This window comes from Marmota flaviventris, chromosome 5, assembly GCF_047511675.1.
Source record: "Marmota flaviventris isolate mMarFla1 chromosome 5, mMarFla1.hap1, whole genome shotgun sequence".
NCBI lineage: Eukaryota > Metazoa > Chordata > Mammalia > Rodentia > Sciuridae > Marmota > Marmota flaviventris.
Window position 1 is genome coordinate 73,461,944 of NC_092502.1, and position 21,754 is coordinate 73,483,697.

The following is a 21,754-nucleotide window of genomic DNA, read 5'->3' on the forward strand; positions in this document are numbered from 1 at the left end:
CATTTAATTCAATAAATCCAGTAACTTGGTACAGAATGGGGAAGAACTCAAAATCAGAGATGTTACTTAATTTGCCCAGATTACATTGCACTGGTGGCTGCTCCTCTCAGTGGTTCCTTCTGAAATTTTTAATCTTTTTTTTTTGGTGTTTGTGTGTGGTACTGGCCATTGGCCAGGACCTTGTGCATGCCAGGCAAGGGCTATACCACTGAGTACCACCCCTGGCCCCTGAGGTTCTTTAGACATCAATTTGAGTTTGACCTGTGCATCCCTTAATTATACTTAAAGACTGGATTTATGGGCATCTGTTTTTTCTTGGGAAATGATTTCCACACAGTGTTTTTTGCTTGTCAGTCAGTGGCAATTTATGATGGGAGATTTGGCAGTAATTCAGTGCCATCACCTGGATTATGCATAGCTGTGAGGTGATGTAGAAGTAGATAATGAAGTTGATTGCAGTACGATTTAAACAGAATTTATGTTTTGTAATTTTAATTAGTGGAAAGTGATTTTAATACAGCCTTCCAAAAATAATTACTAAGAGACAATTACTCATTGTTTTATGGGTTAATAATCTCTCTGCCTGCTTGGTTTTGTATTACTAAAGGAGGGACTATCTGAAGAGTGTTATGGCCAGTAATTCAATTCATTCTCTCTCTCTCTCTCTCTCTCTCTCTCTCTCTCTCTCTCCCAGTGCAATGAAACCTCATTCTTTTTTGAAGCTCGAAGTAAAACCGCTTGCAAGCATCTCTGGAAGTGCAGTGTAGAACATCATACATTTTTTAGGTATGTTAATTGGATAGTTTTGTTCATCATTTCTAATACATGAAAATGGCACTTTTTTATAGTGGAAATTATGTCCAACAGAAATTTTAAAGCTTTTCTCTTTTGTTTATTTTGGCTCAGTTCTCTGGATGGCATTAGATAAGCATCATATACACGTGTGTGTACATATGTACATGTTTGTAAACATACATGTATATACATAACACAATGTAGACAGTACTTACACTGTAAGAAAGGATCAAGTATTCTGGAAATCAAGTATTCTGCTGTGGACATAGTAAATTTGAAAAGCCTATGAGCCATCCATGTGGTAAGGCAATTGGGTATACAGGGCCCGGTGGAAAGGTGAAGGTTGATGGTGTAACTTTAGTAGATATTTAATACAGAAGGGATGGGTTGAGATCAACTATGGAGAAAACAAAGAGAGGGAAACTCAGAAACCTAAGAACTGAGCTTTGGAGACAAGAAGAGCCAGCTGAGGGACATGAGAAGGAACAACCAGGAGAGGATGTCATGTACTGGGATATCAGGAATAGGGGGCCAGCAACTATGTGCAGCCTTCTGGGGAGGGCAAGTAAGATGAGGACAGAGAACTGACTACTGGATTGTGGGGACCTTTTTCCTTATTTCACATCCTTGTGTCATAAAGATAAGATAAAATTTTAGCAGATAATACTTTAAACTTTATTGCTTTATTTTTGTGTATAAAAAATTAAAACAGGATTGAATTCTCCCCCTTATTCCTGGAGAATTTTGATTTGTATGGAACAGTTTAGCTGAATTGCATAGTGTTGGAGAAGTATTTTTGTAAAATGACTAAAGTCCTCTTTATGGTTTGTGTCAGGGGATGAACATGGCCCAGGAAGCCTAAGACTTTGCCTGCAGGTCAGTGGGACAGGGCTGGGAGCCATGGCAGTGTCTGTTGAAAGTGCCCTGGAATGGGAAGTCCTGGAACACATTATACAAACAAGAGCAAAACATCATATCTGTCATGATTGACTTATGAGAATCTTAGGAAGAGTAAATCAGCATAGTGACAAAATTCCCAAGATAACTTAAACAGAGAAATTTAATTCACAACTAAAATCTCCTAGGACAATAATGTGTATGATAATTTTTAGAAAGTATGAGTATTTGGTATCATACATATGTAACATCCTAAGGTGTGGATGTGTGTCACATATGAACTTACAATAGCCAATTCCTGATTCTTTCACTAGCTTTGTTAAACTGTATTGTACTGTTAAGTTTTCAATACAGCTTTTTGTTCAAATATTGTACAAGTATCTGCATTTATGAGTCTTTGGTTTTCTTTTTAAAATTAATTAGAATGCCAGAAACAGAATCAAATTCATTGTCAAGAAAACTCAGCAAGTTTGGATCCATCAGTTATAAGCATCGGTACAGGTAAATGGTATTTTTTTTCTTGGGGTATGTGCCTGTAAATAAGTATTTAATTCAGCTGCCCACATACATGCACAAGGAAGTGTGCGATTTAAATTTTTTCTTATTTTACCCACAGTGCCAGTGTGTTTTGTAAGCATAACAACTTATTAAAACTTTGTTGACAAAAATGATTTTCCAGAATTAATTATACTTAATGTCTGTATTAGCTATGTTAAGTTTAGGACTTTTAGAATATAGTATAACTTATTGTCTTCAGAATTTTATTTTGATTCAATTATCACTTATTTCTAATTTTATTCTATTATGATGAAACAAAATAGATATTCTGAATATTAACGGATGGATTGTGTTCTTAAGATCTTCAGTTGATCCCTTATTATAACACAACATATACTTTATACTGTATATCAAACACACTGTTGATGTGCAAAATTATTGTATGTATATAGTAATGAAACAATTAACATTATATCTTGACTTAATCTGAGCAGCTACTAAATGCCATTGTTGTGCTGTTTTCCATTTATTGCTTCATTTAGTCATCATAATCTTCTGTAATATTATCTTTATTAATATATGAGGAAACTGAGGCTCCGAGAGGCCAAGTGGCTTCTTACGATAACACAGCTAAGAAGCAGTGAGATGGGATTCACACCCTAGCATTCTAACTCCACAGCCTGTCCTTTTAACCATTAGACAGATTAGCTTGTTGGAGAAAAAGCCTGACTGTCATGCAGCTAGGTAGGTGTTTGTGTCTTTTTCTAATACCAGCATTAAAAGTGGAAGTGAGATCTATATGGAAAAAGGATTTGTTTTAATTCATTCTGTTCAGTGGAGAGCCTGTGGTGTGCAGGGTATGGTATCAAGAGTCCAGAGACACAAAGAATCAGATCTAACCACCTCTGCCTTCAAAGAGCTATAGTATTCTTCAGGTGGCGCTGCATGACCCCAGGTCTTGAAAACCCATACAGGGTGCAGAAATGCCACACAGCTGGTGGGACGCTGTTCTGTTGGTTCCATTGGTGATGTCACTGAAAGAAATGATTGCACAGGAGATTTGAAAATAAAGCCCACTCAAGTGTTTATAGGACAGCACTGTGCCAGGTTTTAATTCTTCTCTTTTAATAACTCGCTTTTTGATTCTTAAATTTGAGACCAAAGACAATAAAGGAGTGACTAGTAGTGAATTCGTTTGTACACAATATTCAGTTGAATGTTTGCTTATTTGATGACTAAAACTAAAAATGTTAATTGTATTATAGATATTCCTGGTTTTTAATATGAAGATATTTATTGATGTTTCAATATTTAACCTGCAGCTTTTCAAGGTTCTGCATAGAAAGTGAAATAATTACAAGTAGTTTAAGGAAAAGATTCTTTACTTTTATACTGAGAAGAGTAGCCAGTAGCCAGTATGTAGGCTGTTCTTCCAGTTGTGGCATAAAACACTGCCAGGGTTATAAAGAAAATGTGTAAAGCTATCTCCTTGTCACCAAAATGGAGCTAGTGAACAGACATCTGCCTTAATGTTTATACTATTAAAATTATAATTAGGGTGTTTAACATATGCTGTAGTTGGCTTCCACAAATTTAGCCACACCTGATTTCTCAAATTTATTGAAATGCAAATGTTGTGGCTACTGGGAATTATTATTAGAAAGTTATTGGATTTTGCATATTTAATATGATTTCTTCCAAGAATGTAATTAAAGGTAACCTTTGCAGAATTGGAGGTTCTGCTAAATCTGTTCTAATTTCTTGGCTAATGTTAACTGCCGAGTAAGTCTTAATGAAACGCAAATCAACACATCCATACGTAGGAAGCACTAACCTAACACAACCCTTGGAAGAAAGCTGTTTTATCCTTGTAGACAGAGCTTAGGCAGGGATGGGTCTCTGACTTCTGGATGGTCATTAGCACACAGATGGTTTATTGTCAAAAGACAACACACAACCCACCTTTATCCAGCATCATATGCCTGTCTCAGTTTTGAGACAGTCAGGCAATATCCTCACCTGCAAGCAGAGCTCTGAAACACAGACAGCTCCCTGCTTCACCTTGCAGGCTTTAGAGTGTTGGGGAAAAATAGCAGCCTATGAAATGGCTGCAGTGTGTGAATGTGAGTCTCTGTGCACATAAGGGTGTGCGTTTATATTAGTATATATGAATATTTTGAGGGGTGTGCATTTACACGTATGTGGTATGTACATGTATGTGATGGAGGAAGACAAGTGTTCTAGTCTTTATTCTGTCTTCCATTTTAGGGCTTTCAGAATGCCAAGGAGATTACTATATCTTTTGGGAAATCTAGTAATTACTTAATGGAAAAAACAGACATTTTAAAATTTAACAATTTTTAAATTTTAAAAAAGACATTTTTAGTGATATAGGATAATCAGATTTCAAAATTAAATTGGAGGACAATGACTGAGGTGAAATCAGGTGGTGTTCTAATTTTCTCTCTCTCTTTTTTGGTACTGGGAATTAAACCTAGGGGTGTTTAAACAATGAGCAACATTTCCAGCACCCCCCCTCCCCTTTTTTCCTTTAATTTTTAAATTTTGAGACAGGGTCTTGCTAAGTTGCTTAAGGCCTTGCTAAGTTGCTGAGGCTAACTTTGAACTTGTGATCCTCCTGCTTCAGCCTCCTGAGCCACTGGGATTAGAGGTGTGTATCATTGTGCCTGGCCCTATTTTTTTTTTTAAATTATAGGGACCAACAATCTGAAATGGAGATTGATTAAATATTTGATTGATTAAATGTCTTATTATACATTGCTATTTCCTTTTCTAAGTCCCTTAAAAATTAACTTTGCCCTCATCTGATGTTAAGTGTATAGGAGACTCCTGGTTTTGATGAATGAATAAGTTGTGTGGGATTAGTACTCCAGAAGTGAGAATGAGGCCTGAGAAACCCCACTCCCCAGAAACCCAGATGTTCTTCTCCTAGGACTTAAATCACAGGCGCCCTTACGGGATCTCACATTTCATGAAGCAGAGAAGAGACCAAGTTCTCATGAGAACCTCCTTAGTGTCAGGTGCTTCCTTTCACATGGGCTACTTTATTCATTCTATATGGTGACCTGCCAAAAAAGGTATCAGATCCCCAATTATACAGATGAGAAATTTGAGCACCTAAAATAAGGTAACTGAACTAAGGACCCTTAACCACTAAGTAGCAAATCTGGAACTTGAACCCAAGTGCCTCTCCTCTCCTTCTTTTCCCTCTTGCTCCCTGGAGGCTGAAGGACTTCTGATAGTGTCACTTAACATAGAAGGGGGTGTATGCCAGAGTGTGAGAGGGCAGGGAAGTGGGTGATTGTGGAAATAGAACTCTGCCCTGTCACAATAGAGAGTCCCCAGACATGCAGAGAGACCCTATAACCATACACTGTCAGTTTCTATATGTATTTACTCATCACTTTCTGCTACAAAGAAATAGAATGCTACATAAAACTATTTGTATTAGGATATAGTAAGAACAAATATAAATATATATAAGAAAAATGAGACTGCAGAGATTTTTAAAAATAAAAATCTGCTGAGGACAAGATAGTTAGAGAAAGGCATAGCTATGTTTTCAATAGGGCTTGTTGCTTCAGACCAAAGGCTAATTGTTCTGTCCTTTCTCCCATGCCACAAGGCTGTGCCATTATGACCAACTGAGGGCAGAAAAGTTGGTGTAGTACTGGGACCTGTGCAAACTGTGGCAGATCAGTTTGTTTCTGGACCTTAGCCTTATTAATCTTGTGATGTGATTTTCTCATTTCTCCTCTGTTCCCAAGAGAGAAACCAAGAGGTAAAATTGAATAATAAAGTACAATCTCATTATAAAATGTCTCAGTGGTTCACATATTGGATTATATTTTCACAGCAAATATTTTCTTCCTCTGTGTAATGAGGTACTCAGTGCCCAAGTCTTTCTAAAAACAGAGAAAGTCTTGTGTCAGTAGATCTGATCTTCATACTCCAGTCATTTTTAATAATGAAATTCTGCTATATCTGTGGATTTTTTTTAACTTTTTCAGAAATTTATGTTCCCTTATATACCTTTGAAAAAAATAGGTGTCCTTTCACTTGAAAATTTAACTATCACAGCTTGTTCCCCTCCACTCCAGTTCTCATTAACTGTTAAACATGAAGTACTGTCACGGATGGAATTTGGCACCTTAATTCACAGAGTAGCTCATTCCTGGTAATGTCCTAATTAGCCTGATGAGAAGTTACTTTTTTTTTTTTAATGAATGTTGTTGCACTTCTCTGTTTTTTTTTCTTTTTTGGTGGTACTGGGTTTGAAGCCAGGTGCACTCTACCACTGAGCTGCATCCCCAGCCCTTTATGTCTTATATTAAGACATGATCTGGTAAGTTTCCCAGGCTGGCCTCAAACTTGGAATCTTCTGAGTAGCTGAGTTTACAGGCATGTACCACCTCACCTCCTCACCTGGCTACAGTCATCTTTATTTCTAATAAAAGTGGATAGTGAGAAGGGGAAATATTCAAAGAAGCATATAAGATGAATTTCACATTGTTATTGTTTAACCACCTTTTGGGAGACATTTATCAATCTTTATTCTGTAAATGTAGGACAAATAGAATTGGGGGCCAGTAAAAGACTTTTTTTTTCCTCCCAAGATGGCTCTCCTCATAGTGAAACAAAATAAACATATAGAAATGCATTTTTTTCTGTACCTAAACAGTGTTTTTCTTTATGAAAACTAGGGTCATTCACTGGCTCAAATTCACCAGTTGTGGAATTAATTTTTAGTAAAATAGCTGTTCACTGAAATCTAACGAATGAAATTATACAATTCCCTGGGAAAATTACTTAAGAAGCCTTGTCCAGCCCCAGGGGAAGCTCACCCTCTTGAACCCTCATGGAATCTTTAGAGAATATTCTAGGCCTGCTTTCCAGTCTTCCATGTGATCTGTTAGGTGAGGTAGGCACAATAAATGGCTAATTGTGCCACGGTGGGTTTCAGAATAAAACAACACAAAGTGGTCCTGCAGGGATGCTTCACAGCTTGCTCTGTAAGGACAATAGGGGACTTCCCTGTGGGATTGTTGTTCTTGTGTAATTTCACCTGACATGATTTACCATTGAGTTGTGGAGCTCAAGAAATCAGAAACCTTTATTTCTAGCCCATCGTTCTTCTTCTTCTTTTTTTTTTTTTAATATTTATTTTTTTAGTTGTTGTTGGACACAATACCTTTATTTACTTATTTATATTTATGTGATGCTGAGAATCGAACCCAGGGCCCCACACGTGCTAGGTGAGTGCTCTACCGCTGAGCCACAACCCCAGCCCCCGCCCCCCACAAATCTAACTCCTTCTTTAATAAACTCTTTCTTCCTGTTTCTCCCTCATAAAGATCTTCCTCCTAATATAAATTCCCGTCTAAAATTTAATGTACTTCCTTAGCCAATTTTACAATGAATAATATTAGAAACCTCTGTATGTGGATGGCCAGTCAAGTCTTTGTGTTTATTCTTCTTTACAGCTATTCTGAATGAGCTCTTGTTTAATTTTGTAGCTGTGTGATTTTACCTTTGCTAATCAAAATGTTGCATTTTCAAGTGGCAGGACAGCTTCACAAATGAGCCGAGATCTTTCTATTCAACTTCCCCGGCCTGATCAGAATGTGTCAAGAAGTCGAAGCAAAACTTACCCTAAGAGAATAGCACAGACACAGCCAGTTGGTAAGTCATGATGCCTTAAGTCATCTGTGTAACTTTGCATTTTCTTTTAGGCTCATGGTACAAGACATGCTCAGGTAGTGACTATAATCCTGTATGTAGTCTCTTTATTCCTTTTTTTTCTTTTTTGGTACTGCAGATTGAATCCAAGGACACTTTACTATTGAGCTGCATCCCTAGTTCTTTATTTTTGACAGAGGCCCTCACTAATTTGCTGAGGGGGAGAGTCTTGCTAAGTTGCTGAGGCTGTCCTAGAACTTGTGATCTGCCTGCCTCAGCCTCCCAAGTCATGTACCACTGTACCTGGCTTTTTTTTTTTTCTTTTTCTTTTTGAGACAGAGTTTGCTAAGTTAAGGCTGGTATTGAACTTGAGAACATACTTCCTTAGCTTCTCAAGTCACTGAGATTACAGGTGTGCACCATCCCACCGGGCTTATAGTCTTCTCGTTCTTACTAGTAGAATATTTAGTTTGACCTTGGTAATATTCAATCAGTAATTATTCATTTGTAGATAAGTAGTCACTTGTAGATAAGTAGTCATCCTGACTTGCTTAATGATTATAGTTTATTTTTGAAAGGGTTTTATTTTATAAATAAAATCTCAGCTTAGTAATTTCTTTGGTGATTTGACATTGAATTGAAACAAACTCTTTGCAAAAGTCTCCTAAAAACAAAACAAACAAACAAACAAACAAAACACTGGTGATGTAACTTAATTTGTACAAAGTTTGTTTGGGTTTTTGTTATTGTTTGTCTTTCAGTATGAAATATAATACAGAAAGTGCATGAAATTCAGACATGCACATGTGTATATGGGCATATATGCATGTGTCCGTGGGTGTGTTGTGTACACAAAGTTTAATATAACTAGTACCCCCCCCATCGAGTCCCTCATGGCATTTCTTTGATCATATTCTCATCATCCAATCTCTCCAGTTAGAAGAAATCCTGTCTAACTTGTGATCATTATTTTCTTACTTTCCATTATTATTTACTTCTGATAGAGCCTTTGCCTGTTCTTAATCAGACATGTGCATATTCTTTTGCATCTTATTTTTTGTATCAACATGACATGTAATGGGTACTAAAGTGTATTTATTTTTCTTGCTGTGAGTATTCCAGAGGTTGACAATTTTATCTCTTCTACTGTTGGTAGACATTTGGGTTTCTTGATTTTTTTTTTTTTTTTTGGTTTCTGATGTAGATTATTTCTTTAATAAATTAATCAGTTTTAATTTATATGTTCAGTGCTCAAAGCCCTCAGAATTTTACTGTAAAATAATGTTGCTGACTTGGGTCTGTGGCTTGCTTATAGATTACCCTTGTCTAACTCTCTCCAGATTCATTTCACATGTAACATCTCATTTTAGTCTCACAATAACTTTGTTTGGTGGAATGAGGCAAGTATGTTCACATTTTATAAGTGAGGGAGACACAACCCCAGCAGCTATACAGAGGTAGGGTTGGGGAAGGAACCCAAGGTCTCCTGGGTCTTTCTGTCATATTATGTGAAGTCAACAGAATTTTTAAAAATATCTTTATTTTATTTTTATGTTGTGCTGAGGATCGAACCTAGTGCCTTATGCATGCTAGGCGAGCTCTCTACCACTTGAGCCACAATCCCAGCCCCTGAATAGAATTTTTAATAATAGAAGTAAATCTGAACATCATATGAAAATTTGCAAAGCATTATGACATCTACTGTTTCATTTAATCCTTATTAAATGTCAAGCCTATGAAGTGTATGAGTTTGTTTCACCATTTCTGGGTGTGAAGATGGCATCTGACTTATCATTTCTAAAGCCAAATTAAATCCAAGAAGGTCCCCTTCTTTCATTGAACTGGGAGGAAACAATCCTTTTCTGGTGGTTCTATAGGGGCAGAAATAAAGCATGATTTCAATTTGTAATAGATTACCTTGCCACATCACTGTTACTGTTATTCCTCACTTAGCTGATGAGGAAACTGAAGATTTCAGACAGTTGGTCAGTATTAGTATGGAGCAAGTTCAATTAGTTACCAATTAGTCTGGTTACCAATTAGTCTGAGTACAAGGAGACAGAACACACTCAAGTGTAACAAGTTACATGGAGTAGATTTATTACTTACAGTTAGGTAGCATGGGACAAAAGAAGACTAGAATCTCTTGTGAGTTGGTCCTCCAGAGCTCAGTAAAGCTTCCTGGGACAGAGTCTTAATGGAGTATGCTTCACTTCCACTACACCTTAAAGGACCCTAAAAGGCAGCTCACTCTGGATTACATACCTAAGTGGTCATGTGACTCACTAGACTTTAAAGCTTTGGTGGACATCTTGCTTCTAGAGAAGAGAGGAACAAAGCTTAGGCTGTCCTCAGGGGTTTCTTCCTAACTCAAGATGTTACAGTCCCTAGGAGAGACAGGAATAAGGGCTGGGCTAATCAGGGTAGTTCCTCTCTATCTTATGATATCTCATTCCTAGCGTATTTTACAGTTATTCTTGAGATCCATAGGCAAAAAAGCCTGGGTTGGGCCAAGGCCACCCAGAGGACTTTCTTGCAATTACATAATAATCCTAGGCCAAAAATTCTAGTCTTCTAATGCCTAGTTTTATGCTTTATCTTAATATTTTGTATTACTTTTATATGAGCAGTCTGAAGTCCCATTTGGATCAATTATACTACAACTATAGTTAATAAGAAAACCTTCAAATCCTATGCTATTTCTGAAACACCATGAATGCCTTATAAAATTATTCTGAGACAAACTGAGAATATTAAAAACATTCACTGCCTCAAGTCAACATTTCATTCCACTTGTGATGTTGGAATCACATATGCTATCTCTATAAACCTGTGCAATTTGCTTTTTTTTTTTTTTTTTTGGTCTCCTGTGCTTTTATGAAATATCTGCATATAGTCTACTGGCTGGAACACTTTTTCTTTGTGCTTTCCATAGAATCCTAAATACTAGAAGCTGGATTTAGGGACAAATCTTTTTTTTTTTTCCTGGCTTTTGTAGATTCAGCCAAATGCAGTTTTCACAGAGCAACTTGGAACTATATTGCGCTGTCAAATCCATGCTAACAAGGTCACGTCTCAGGTTCCATTCTGTTCTGCTGTGAAAGAGCCCCCTGTAGCATGGTCTGTTGGTTGAGCATATTGGAACAGATTCCTTCTTCATTAGGGGATGAGGGTACAGGTGGGGCATGACATGGAATAGGTGTCCTTTTTTGAGGACAGCCTTCTAGCATCAAGTGGGTCTTTAAAGAATGTGACATGTTGTATGCCTTTACTAATATCAAAATATATAGTTATTTTATAAGATTTAGAAAACTTAGAACTTTCCCTCACAAAAAAGAAAAAATAAAGCTTTCATATTCAGTTCTGTCTTCTAGTACTAGCTATGTATTATTATAGCCTGTTAATTGTTCATATATCTTTCCTAGAAAAATGGAATGATAATGTTTTACAACAGAATTGTCTTCTTTAATATATCATGAATATGTCCTACATCATTACATGTTCTTATGCAGCACCAGTTTAATGTCTGGATGATGTTCTGCTTTATAGATTTTTATATAAATGTGACAATTTATTCAACCAATCCTTAATTATCGGATACTTAAGCTGTTTTAATATTTGAAAACTATAACTATAGCAAATATCCCTCTAGTAATGTCTTTAAGCATTCATGATTATTTATTATATATTTTAAACAATGATATATACCCATCATTTTTATTCTAAAAAGTGTTTAAGACTGCTAAAAGCACATTCCACTTTGAATTTTTTTTTTTAGTAGCTTATGCTCCACAGTACTGTGATCTGTTCTATGAATCCCTAGATGACCCTCCCTATGACAGTATGATTGTCCTGAGTGAGGAAGTACTGCTTAGCAAATGCCAGTGATCCAGGATTGCAGTTGCTATCATGCTATGTAGGAAGAATATTGTCAGGGATAATTTTCTTCCATTTTTTAAATATTGCATTTTCTTGTTTTTCTATTTCAAATGTACTCTGCATTGGGTCTTAATTGACCCTGGCTGATAGAAAGGCAGTCCCTCACTCCTAATACTGTGGTGGGCTTCTGATTCAGAGCAGAGGTTTGAAGAGGCCCTCTAGTCTTCATTGCACTAGCATGGCTGTGCTTGTTATATGCATGCTCCTTTTCCAAGCCCTGCAGGCCCCACAAAGGTGGGCAGTCTGTGTAAAGCCAGTCTGAGTGAGAGTAAGAGGGGAAGGGTCTGTGATCAGTTTGGAATCCTCTTGGGCCTAGGGTCCAGCCTACCTAAAGAGATCTTCCTGTCACTCTGCTTTTTCCCATCTTCCTCCTGCTCTGCTGCTTCAGAATAACTCCTCACTCAGAAGCTTCCTTTCTCTGGAACTTATTCATGAGTAGTTGGGCGAGAATGAACAATGGCTCTCTCATTTTTTTTTTTATTCAAAATTTTTTTTTAATTGGACTGGAATTGGAGCTCAGTGGTAGAGCTTTTGCCTAACATGCAGAAGACCCAGCCCTGAGTAGGCTTCCCAGTACCTCTCTAAAAAAATTAAAATTTTTTTTTGCTAGCTAGAGGAAAACAAAAGTGTTACCTTAGTAAATTACTTTGCCATAGTTACTTTTCTTATTATTTAAAAACACAGAAAAAGTTTTTTTATGATAGTATACTATATTTGGCAGAAATAAAATTATAGTTTAAATAAGGAGATTTAGTTTTACCTTAATCAGGCCAGATATTAATTTTTGTAGAGGGAATTCTGTTGGTATTCTTTTTATTTTTTTAATATTGTTTTTAGTTGTAGATGGACACACAATGTCTTTATTTATTTTTATGTGGTGCTGAGGACCGAACCCAGTCCTTCACACATGCAAGCAAGTGCTTTACCACTGAGCTACAGCCCCAGCCCCAGCCCCCATTATTCTCTTTAAATGAAATTTTAGAGTTACAGTTTTTGGATTATCAGCACACATTCTCACTTCTCATTTAACATTTATGTATAATAAAAAATAAGTTCTGATAGAAAGGAGATTTTTACTTTTTGTTAGTTTGTATCATTAACTTATAGTAATGACTTTTGTTTTAGAAGACCGTCTCTTATTTCTTCTGAAGTTACAGTAATTCAATCCAATTAAATGACTATTCCCCTTAACCATATCCCAGTTCTCTATAAGTTTAAAAAGCATTTTATTCACCCCTCAGTAAGGAACAATAAATGCCTGGTAACTAAAAAGCTATTGTGTTTAGAATCTGCCAAGTGTAGGTCTTGGCACCTCTATGAGGAAGTACATTCCAGAGTCAGGAGTTCTGCACCCAGCAGCCTGCTGCCCCACCCAGAGTTCAGCGCCAGGGCAGGCAGCCAGCATTCCTTGCAAATCAGAAATGCTTAGGTGGAGTTTGGGGTAAATCAGGAAGAGAGATGCAGATGGGAAAAGTGTACATTTGTATAGGCCTTCTCTGATAAGGTCTTAGCAACTCATGCAGGTAGACTTGTCAGAAGAGTCTCTGCTATAGGTAATCAATAAAGACGGAATATTTAGATATAATCCATAATTACCTGTAAGGAAAATATTGAGTGAAACCAACCACAGTGGATGAACAATGGTAGGATTCTCTGATGCAGCATTTTAAGGTCATAAATGTATCCCACTGATGGACACAGAAGTAAGTGATCACAGCAGCATCTTCAGACTGAAAAGCACAATAGGATGACATATATCATAGCACATAACTAATGATTCACCTGGGGCTAGCTGGGCAGCATTTCTGTTTGTGACCTGAGGTGGGTGCACCCAGAGCAGGAGAGACAGAGAAATGCTTTGATATAGTAAAGTACAGTTTCACTTGGGGCAGTGTAGCTCTGGGCTTTTGAGAAATAGTTAAGAAAGTAAACATTGAATGTTCAAATTCCACATATTTCACTAAGATTTTGCACTAAAATGTCATAAGGTGATTTGTTCAGTGACATTACTCTCTGCCCAAAATATTTTAAATAAGGAATGCTTTAAATACCAAAGCCATAGCAAGAAGATCCATTGGTGCTATTAAGCAGCATGTGTATTTTATGTAATATAAATACTTCTTTCCTGGAACAAAAAAGAAAGTAATTATCATATATTGGGCACTTCCTCTGGTTGGCACATTGTGTCAGATGTGAGAGTCAGCAGAAGCTCAGCTTGGCTTTTGGCATTTAGATCTTTTTTGTTAAAGTAGAGGAAAGGCTACTGTGTGAAGAGACCAGTGTGTCAGATAGAGGTGGTGTGGATCTGGTAAATCTGTGTTCAGCTTCAGTAGTACATGTGTCAAGTGTGTAGCATTATAAAGGCACTTAGCCAACCAGAGCTTCAGTTTTTTCATCTGTGAAATGGGGATATTGCCCCCTGCCTCAGAATCGTCAACATGGAAATGGTGTTTGAAATGAGCTGAACATCCTGTCAGACTTTGGTAGGAGCTTGGTACGTATACTTTAGTTTCCTTCTCCTAAAATAGAAGGATTTCTTTCTATATACAACATGAAAAGGTCTGCAAATCCACCTGTCAGTGTTTGAATTATATTTACAATAATAGTGTCCACTTTATATACAAAGGATAATAGGTTTATGTTAAGGAGCTGTGGGCTTGAGAGTGAGGGATGGGGAGAGGCCATTCAAGTATAGTGAGTGGAGCTTGGGAAGGAAATTGGGGAGTTTCATTTTATTCTAGTGCATTCAGTATAAATAGGGAGTGGAGGAAATAGGCAAGCCCAAGCACACTCTGCCTACAGGTTCTTTTGCCCTGCTCACCTGCAGATCTTAGCAGCCAGGCATATTGTGAGCACATTTAGGGGTTTTCTTCCTTACTGGGTTTCTACTTTTCAGCGTAGCCTTTCGTTCAAGCTATTTTTTAAAATCATGGTAAAAAAATTAAGTTCACTGTATCTGCCATTTTAAGTGTAAAATCAGCAGTGTTAAAGATATTCACATTGGCCTACAACAGATCACTAGAACGTTGTCCTCTGTAACACTGAAACTCAAAACCCACTGAACACTGACTCCCCTCCTCTCTTGGTAACTGCCTTTCTACTTTCTGTCACCACTTTCCCCTCCTCCTCACTCCAAATGCTCATTGCTCTCCAGCCCCATTGGGGTTTTCTGTGACTATGAATTGGAAACAGCAAACTTCTCATGGTGCATTCTTAATAGTGAAGAGATTGTGGTAATTTTAAAGTTCACATAATTACTCATTACATCTTCTGTGGAAGGTAGTGGTATCCCCCACCCGACTCTTCTTTTTTTCCCCCCCTGTTACTGAGGATTGAACTCAGGGTCTCACATGCTGGGCAAGTGCTCTCCCACTGAGCTGTATACTTAGACCCCATTCTTTCCTATTTGAAGTCATTAGTTGCTAGCCCCACCTGAGTGCATTTTTTCAAGCAGACAAGAGAAGTAAAAAACACAAAGAAAGGGCAAAGACTGAAGAGCTCAGAGAGGGGAAGCAAAGTTATTGAATGAGGAACACACAGAAGCCAGGGCTGTGTATCAGGGATTTCACAAGTAAACCCCAACCTCTCAGTTGGTCCAGAAAGTTATTAGATCAACAAGGTTACTTCTATAGTATGAGCTGAACTTTGGCTAAGTTGTCATCACAGAGACTTGATATTACCTAAATATTCAATACTAGGAAACTGACTTAATAAAAGAATATGTTTCCCCATCTCTATGGAACACCATGTCTCTGTTAAAAGAATCTGAGAGTGGGATTTGAACTTTTGTTGGTTTGATTCCATAATTCCACAGTGTGGGCCATGAAAAGCCAGGCTCCCCTAGGAGCCCACCAGGGGGCAGGAAGATTAGTGACTCGAACATCCCTGCATGCCTGACTCTATGTGGATACTGTACAGATAGTATCTCACTCCTAACTTTTAGAAGGTGCCTTGACTCTGAGTGTTCAGGTGAGATAGCAGAGGATGAGACTTGTTCAAGACCACACAGCTGGGGTCTGTACCCTAGTCAGATAGTATCTGTAATGTAGAAAGAAAAAACAATCAAACAAAATGTATTAAATTTGTATAAGCTAATATGGAATGATCTCCAGGATATAGTGTTAGTAAGGTGGTGGAGAAGACAAAAAAGCATGGATCCTGGTATTGTATAATATGTTCCCATTATATAAAAAGACAAAAATTGAGAGGTAGGGGGAGGATGCATGCAAAATTACTTGCAGGCAGGATGTGTTACAAACTGGTAATAGTAGTGGCCTTTGGGAAGTGTTCTGAGAGAACAGGAATTGGAAGTGGGAGTGAGATTTATTTTCATTTGAATTTTTTCCATGTTGTAATTTTTAAAAGTCCTATAGATAATTGTCAGGAATGTATTAAGTTTGCAAAAAGGTTTCAAATGCACACTCGTTTCCAACAGATATAGTCTCAAAAGGCTCAGAGTTAAGGACACTGATATTGTACTAGGAAGCATGCAGTGTCATTTACAGAAAAAGTCATGAAACAATTCCAGACTGCTCATACAAAATTCAAGTGTCAAAATTTCTCCCATGATGTAACAGATATAGCCTGAGTCTTTGAAGAGAGGGCCGTAAGACACATTTATACATGAACATGTTAATTCAGGGTAATATACAGAGGGCTGCAGATCCCTCCTTTTTCAAAGGAGGAAGACTTGGACAGAGGAAGAAGAAGACAATCAATTTGTGTTTTAGGCGAGGAAGTAGAGGCTGGAAGAGGTGATTTGCAAGTGTCCTGGTTGTGCAGCTTGGAGGGTGTCTGGGTAAGACTTTGAGGAATGTTTGGAAAAAGTGAGGATAAGGTTCCTGGAAAAAGATGGTGACATAAGAGCTTTCATACCTATTGGGCCTTTGTTGTTGATTGTGAAGTTTGTGTTTGTTTATTCCTTCTGGTCATCTCAAGATGAAAAAGAAAAAATTACTTTTAATTTTCATCCAAGAGAATTAGAACAAAGCATTCTAACCAAGAACTGTTGAGTAGGTGTTTAGAGAAGATTTCTAGAAAATTTAACACTTAGTTTTGGAGAGTGTGATTGTGGCTCTCCTTTTTCATGGTGACAGATCAGAATTAGATAAGCTACTGAGATGTGGTTGAAATCTGTGTTCCCACTCTCTCCTCACCCTGACTATAAGAGTATCTGCTCTGAGGGAGATTTAGGTTGCTCTTGTCTGATTATTTAAACCTTTGCATTGAGAAGGCCTCTGGTGAAAAAAAAAAAAAAAAATAAGAAAGAAAGAAAAAAGAAGAACATGAAATTGAACTTGATTTCAGTAGACCAGAATTCCAGGTCTAGCTTGGCTATGACCTGTTGTAACATGTCACTTAGCATTTTGATCTATCCTTAAAATAAAACAATGGGTACATAAAGATTCCTATTCTTCCTTAAATTCTGGTTTACCTGTCACAGAGTTGGAAGGACTGAAAAAATGTATACATATAAGTATAAAAGAATTTTAGAAACCCCCCCCCCCCCAATTCTATTGTTTTTTAATTTAGCTGTCAAAGCAAAGTTGTCAGAGTTTAGATCACAAGCCTTTTTCTTTTTGTCAGTATTGTGGTTTTCTCAAGTATACTTTTAAAAGACATCTTTTGAAAAATATTATTATTAATTCATATTAATTGTATAAATTAATCTGATGCACTGATATTTCCATACATGCATGGATCATGTCCACCCACACATCTACCCTCATCTCCCTGTCCCCAGCCCTCTTCCCAGCCTCTAATAGTTCCTCTTGTACTTTCAGGTCATCCTTCTTTTTTGTTTCAACAGTTGAGGGAAAATGTGATACTTGTCTTTCTGGGACTGGCTTATTTTGCTGAACATGATGTCCTCTAGTTACATCCATTTTCCTACAAATGGCATGATTTCATCCTTATATATTTTTTATCCATCCATAAATATATATGCACACATATTTGTATATATCATTCTGTATAAATATCTTATTTTCTTTATCCATTTATCTGTTGATGGGCACCTAAGTTGATTCCATATCTTGGCTATTGTGAATAGTACTGCAATAAACACAGGCATACAAGTATCTCTTATATGTTGACTTCATTTCTTTTGACTCTATACCCAGGAGTGGGATAGCTACATCATTTGTTCTAATTTTAATTTTTTGAGGAACTTCCATACTGTTTTCCATAGTGACTGTTCTAATTCACATTCTCACCAATAGTATTCTAATTCACATTCTCTTTTTCAACACAGCCTCACCAATTGTGTTATTTTTATTAATTTTTTTTTCCTTTTTTGGTAATAGCTATTCATGGAGTGATATGAAATCTCATTATAGTTCCAGTTTGCATACCTGTTATGGCTAAAGATCTTGAGGCATTTTTTCATAAATTTATTAGCTACTTGTATTTATTGTTTTGTTTTGGTACTAGGGATTAAACAGAGGGGTACTTTACCACTAAGCTTCATCCACGGCCTTTTTTATTATTTTATTTTGAAGCAGGATCTTCAGTTGCTTAGGGTCTTCTCTGAGTTGCTGAGTTGTCCTTGAACCTGTGCTCCTCCAGCCTCAGCCTCTGAGTCATTGGGATTACAGGCATGCACCACCATACCTAGCTGTATTTCTTCTTTTGAGAAGTATTTATTTAGATCATTTGTCCATCTTTAAATGGGATTATTTATATTTTTTGTTATGTCTTTATGTATTCTGGATATTAATCAGGTCAGATGAATACCTGGCAAAGCTTTTCCCGCATTCTGTAGGTTGTCTCTTCCCTTTGTTGATTGCTTTGCGATGGTATAATTCCATTTGTCTGTTTTGTTTTCCTGTACTTTTGGACTCCTAGCCAGGAAATCATTGCCTGTGCCAGTACCTTTAAGTGTTTCCCCTATGTCTTTCTCTAGTAGTTTCATAATTTCAGGTCTTATATTAAGGTCTTTTATCCATTTTGAGTTGATTTTGGCTGGTAGGGTGGGGGTGTTTACCAGGGATTGAACCCAGGGGCATTTAATTTGTGAGCCACATCCCCAGTCCCGTTTTTTATTTTTTATTTTGAGACAAAGTCTCATTAAGTCGCTGAGGCTGACTTTGAACTTGTGATCCTCCTGCCTCAGCTTCCCAATCCATTGGGATTGCCAGTATGCGCCTTTGTGCCCCACTTTGAGTTGATTTTTTGACAGGGTAAGAGATAGAAAACAAGTTTGTGTTTTCTATGTGTGGATATCCCATTTTCCAAGCACCATTTGTTGAAGAGTCTGTCCTTTCTCCTGTGTATAATTTTGGCACCTTTGTCAAGAGTCAGTTGGCTGAAGATGTATGAATTTATTTCTGGGTCCTCTCTTCTGTTCCACTGGCCTACGTCTGTTTTTATGCAAAGCAATGCTGTTTTTGTTACTATGGATCTGTGGTATGTCTCAAAATCAGGTATTATAATGCTTCCAGCTTCATCCTTTAAGCTCAAGATTGCTTTGGCTACTTAGATTCTTTTGTGCTTTCATGTGAATTTTAGGACTAAAACCACATTGTATTTTATTTTATTGCAGTACTTAAGATTGAACCCAGGGCCTTATGTGTGCCAGGCAAACACTCTACCACTGAGCTACATCCCTCCTTTTAAAAATTTTATTCTGAGACAGGAGTTTGCTGAATTGCTGAGGCTGGTCTTGAACTTGGGTCTTCCTGTCTCAGTCTCTCAAGTAGCTGGGATTACAGGTGTGCACAATAACATCCTGCTGAATTTTTTTTTTTTAAATGTATGGTCTTTACCACCTTAGAAGTTTCACAGACTTGTGAAAAATATCTTCCCAGATTACAAAACTTATTTTTCTCATTGGAAATGTATAACATTATTATATTTGTGAAACCTTTTAGCTGATTCTTTAAAACAGAATTCAAATGAGAAACTTATGGATAAATTGAATAAAACTAGTTGTAAAAGCCTCTGCTTTACTACAGTTTTTAAATTATTCTTTTAGTCTAAAGTGACTATATGAATCTGAGATTTTTACCTCTTTGCTTAATTCATGGTTAAAAGCTAGTTTGTCTTGCTAGGCAAAAACTAAAAAGAGACGTTCCTTTCTAGAAAAGCTTGCACAGCTTTGCCTTTGCCTTTTACTTCTTTCTTTGTGAACATAACTCTATAGACTAGTCCTTTCTTGAACTTGCTTGTACTTTTGGAAGTCAGCAGTGGGACTGGCTCCACCTTGGTCGTTGTTTTTCTCACAGTTCTTGATGCTCTGTTTTGATTTTACTAACTTGTTAGGCAAACATCCCTGTTTTCTTACCCAGCTTTCTTTTACCCAGGCAGGGGTTGGAAGGTTTGTCTTTCAGCCATTCAGATTCTGTTTTGGGGGTAGATATTCCTGGGCAGATGTGTTTTGGGGGTAGATATTCCTGGGCAGATGGCGTCTGAGATTCCACACCTTTGTTTTCCTATCAGATTCAGGATTCCTTGTGGTGGTTCCTATTGCCAGCCTTTTCTTCAGACTTTGAGAAATCTGGGATGTATTTCTCTGGCTCTTTCTGCCTTACTTATTGATATCAATACGGACAATGTTTTGGGTTCCCAGAGTTCAGGGTTATTTTGGTAGGTGCAGGGACAGGAGGTGTGAGGCAAGGGTGAAGGGAACTACTTTCCCTGCAGAGGGAGGAGGTGCCCACTTGGCACTTTGAACACTGCACTGTACAAATCCTGAGGCCAAGAGTACAGAAAGGGTATGTGGGGGTGCTCTGTAACTCTGGCCTTGCCTGGGGTAACAGTGGGGCTTCTGAAGAAAACTGGAATCATAGACCTTTTCCACAGAGGCTGAATTGGAATGCAGCAGATGAGTCACTCAGCTGGGTGGAGCTGAGTCTTGTGCAGCTTCTTTTACAGCCCAGGTACCAGGTGCACCCCTGAACAGAGAAGCTGTTTTGCAGAGAAAAGAGAATGGAATCGACTCACTGTGAGAGCACTGAGAGATCATGCAGCGTTGCTAGGAGTGAGGAAGGGAGACTGTGTCAGGAATTCTAGTCTGTGAGGTCCTGAGGTACTGTATTTACCACCAATTCCTTTTAAGCTGGTTTTTCACTGTACATAATCTTTTTAGTAACCTTGTGAGGAAGGTGGAGTGGGGTTGTGTTTTGCTTTAAAAAAAATAACAGTGAAGAAGCTGAAGCTTAGAAACATGAAGTAATTGTTCAAGGTTACATGAGTAGTTAAGCTGGGGGTGTAGCTCAGCGGTGGAGCGCTTGCTTAGCCTGGGCAAGCCCTGGGCTTGATCCTCAACATCCGCACAAGAAAAAAAGTCCTGATCACAGATAGTAAGAGCAATGTCAGGATTTGCACCTAAGTTTCTAGAAGACTCGGGTGCAACATTGCAGAATAAATGGAAAACAAAAAAGGGTGTGAAAATACACATCCTGTTTTTCCCCTATGATGCAATTTCTTCCCTGACTTGTTTCAGCAGATGTTCTTAAGAAGACACGACATTCTGTTCACTTACAATGAGCAAGTGAGCCTGCTGAAAATCCAGTTTAAAAAAGAAGTGTCTAAGTTTCCTGGGACATTTTACCTAGCAAAGAGGGGGAAAGGCGTAACTAACGGTGTTAATTACAGTGAGCTCTAGGCAGATCACATAGTCAGGTGCATATATTGTTCAAGGCTGTTTTCCTTTGTTGACACCCTGTTCTATTCTGCCTTAAAGTCTTATTTTCATCCTGTAAAGGATTTATTAATATATGTCAAGTCTGGTTAGCTTTTCTCTACAAAGTTAATGTTTCTACTCTTCTTAGGAGTGTTTAGCATTCCAAGCATAGCTGGCAAAATTAGAAAAGCAAGGAGAACTAAGGGCCTATTATATGTTCAGGTTAAGGTCATAGTTTCAGAGAATTGCCATGAATGACATCTTTTTTCTTTCCTTTCTTATTCACCAAGAATTTATTGA

At 37.6% G+C, this 21,754-nt stretch overlaps 1 protein-coding gene across 5 annotated transcripts in view; it reads left to right on the top strand.

Annotated features, from left to right (window-relative positions):
- Epb41l4a (erythrocyte membrane protein band 4.1 like 4A) overlaps positions 1-21,754 on the top strand; it is a 231,624-nt gene that overhangs the window by 155,999 nt on the left and 53,871 nt on the right. For 4 of the 5 annotated variants that reach the window (XM_071612342.1, XM_027927707.2, XM_071612344.1 and 1 more), the window contains 3 exons: positions 695-786; positions 2,116-2,193; positions 7,772-7,893. In XM_071612342.1, coding sequence (XP_071468443.1) covers positions 695-786; positions 2,116-2,193; positions 7,772-7,893 — 292 coding nt within the window. The remainder of the gene's footprint in view (positions 1-694; positions 787-2,115; positions 2,194-7,771; positions 7,894-21,754) is intronic. The other variant, XM_071612343.1, reaches the window with a different exon arrangement.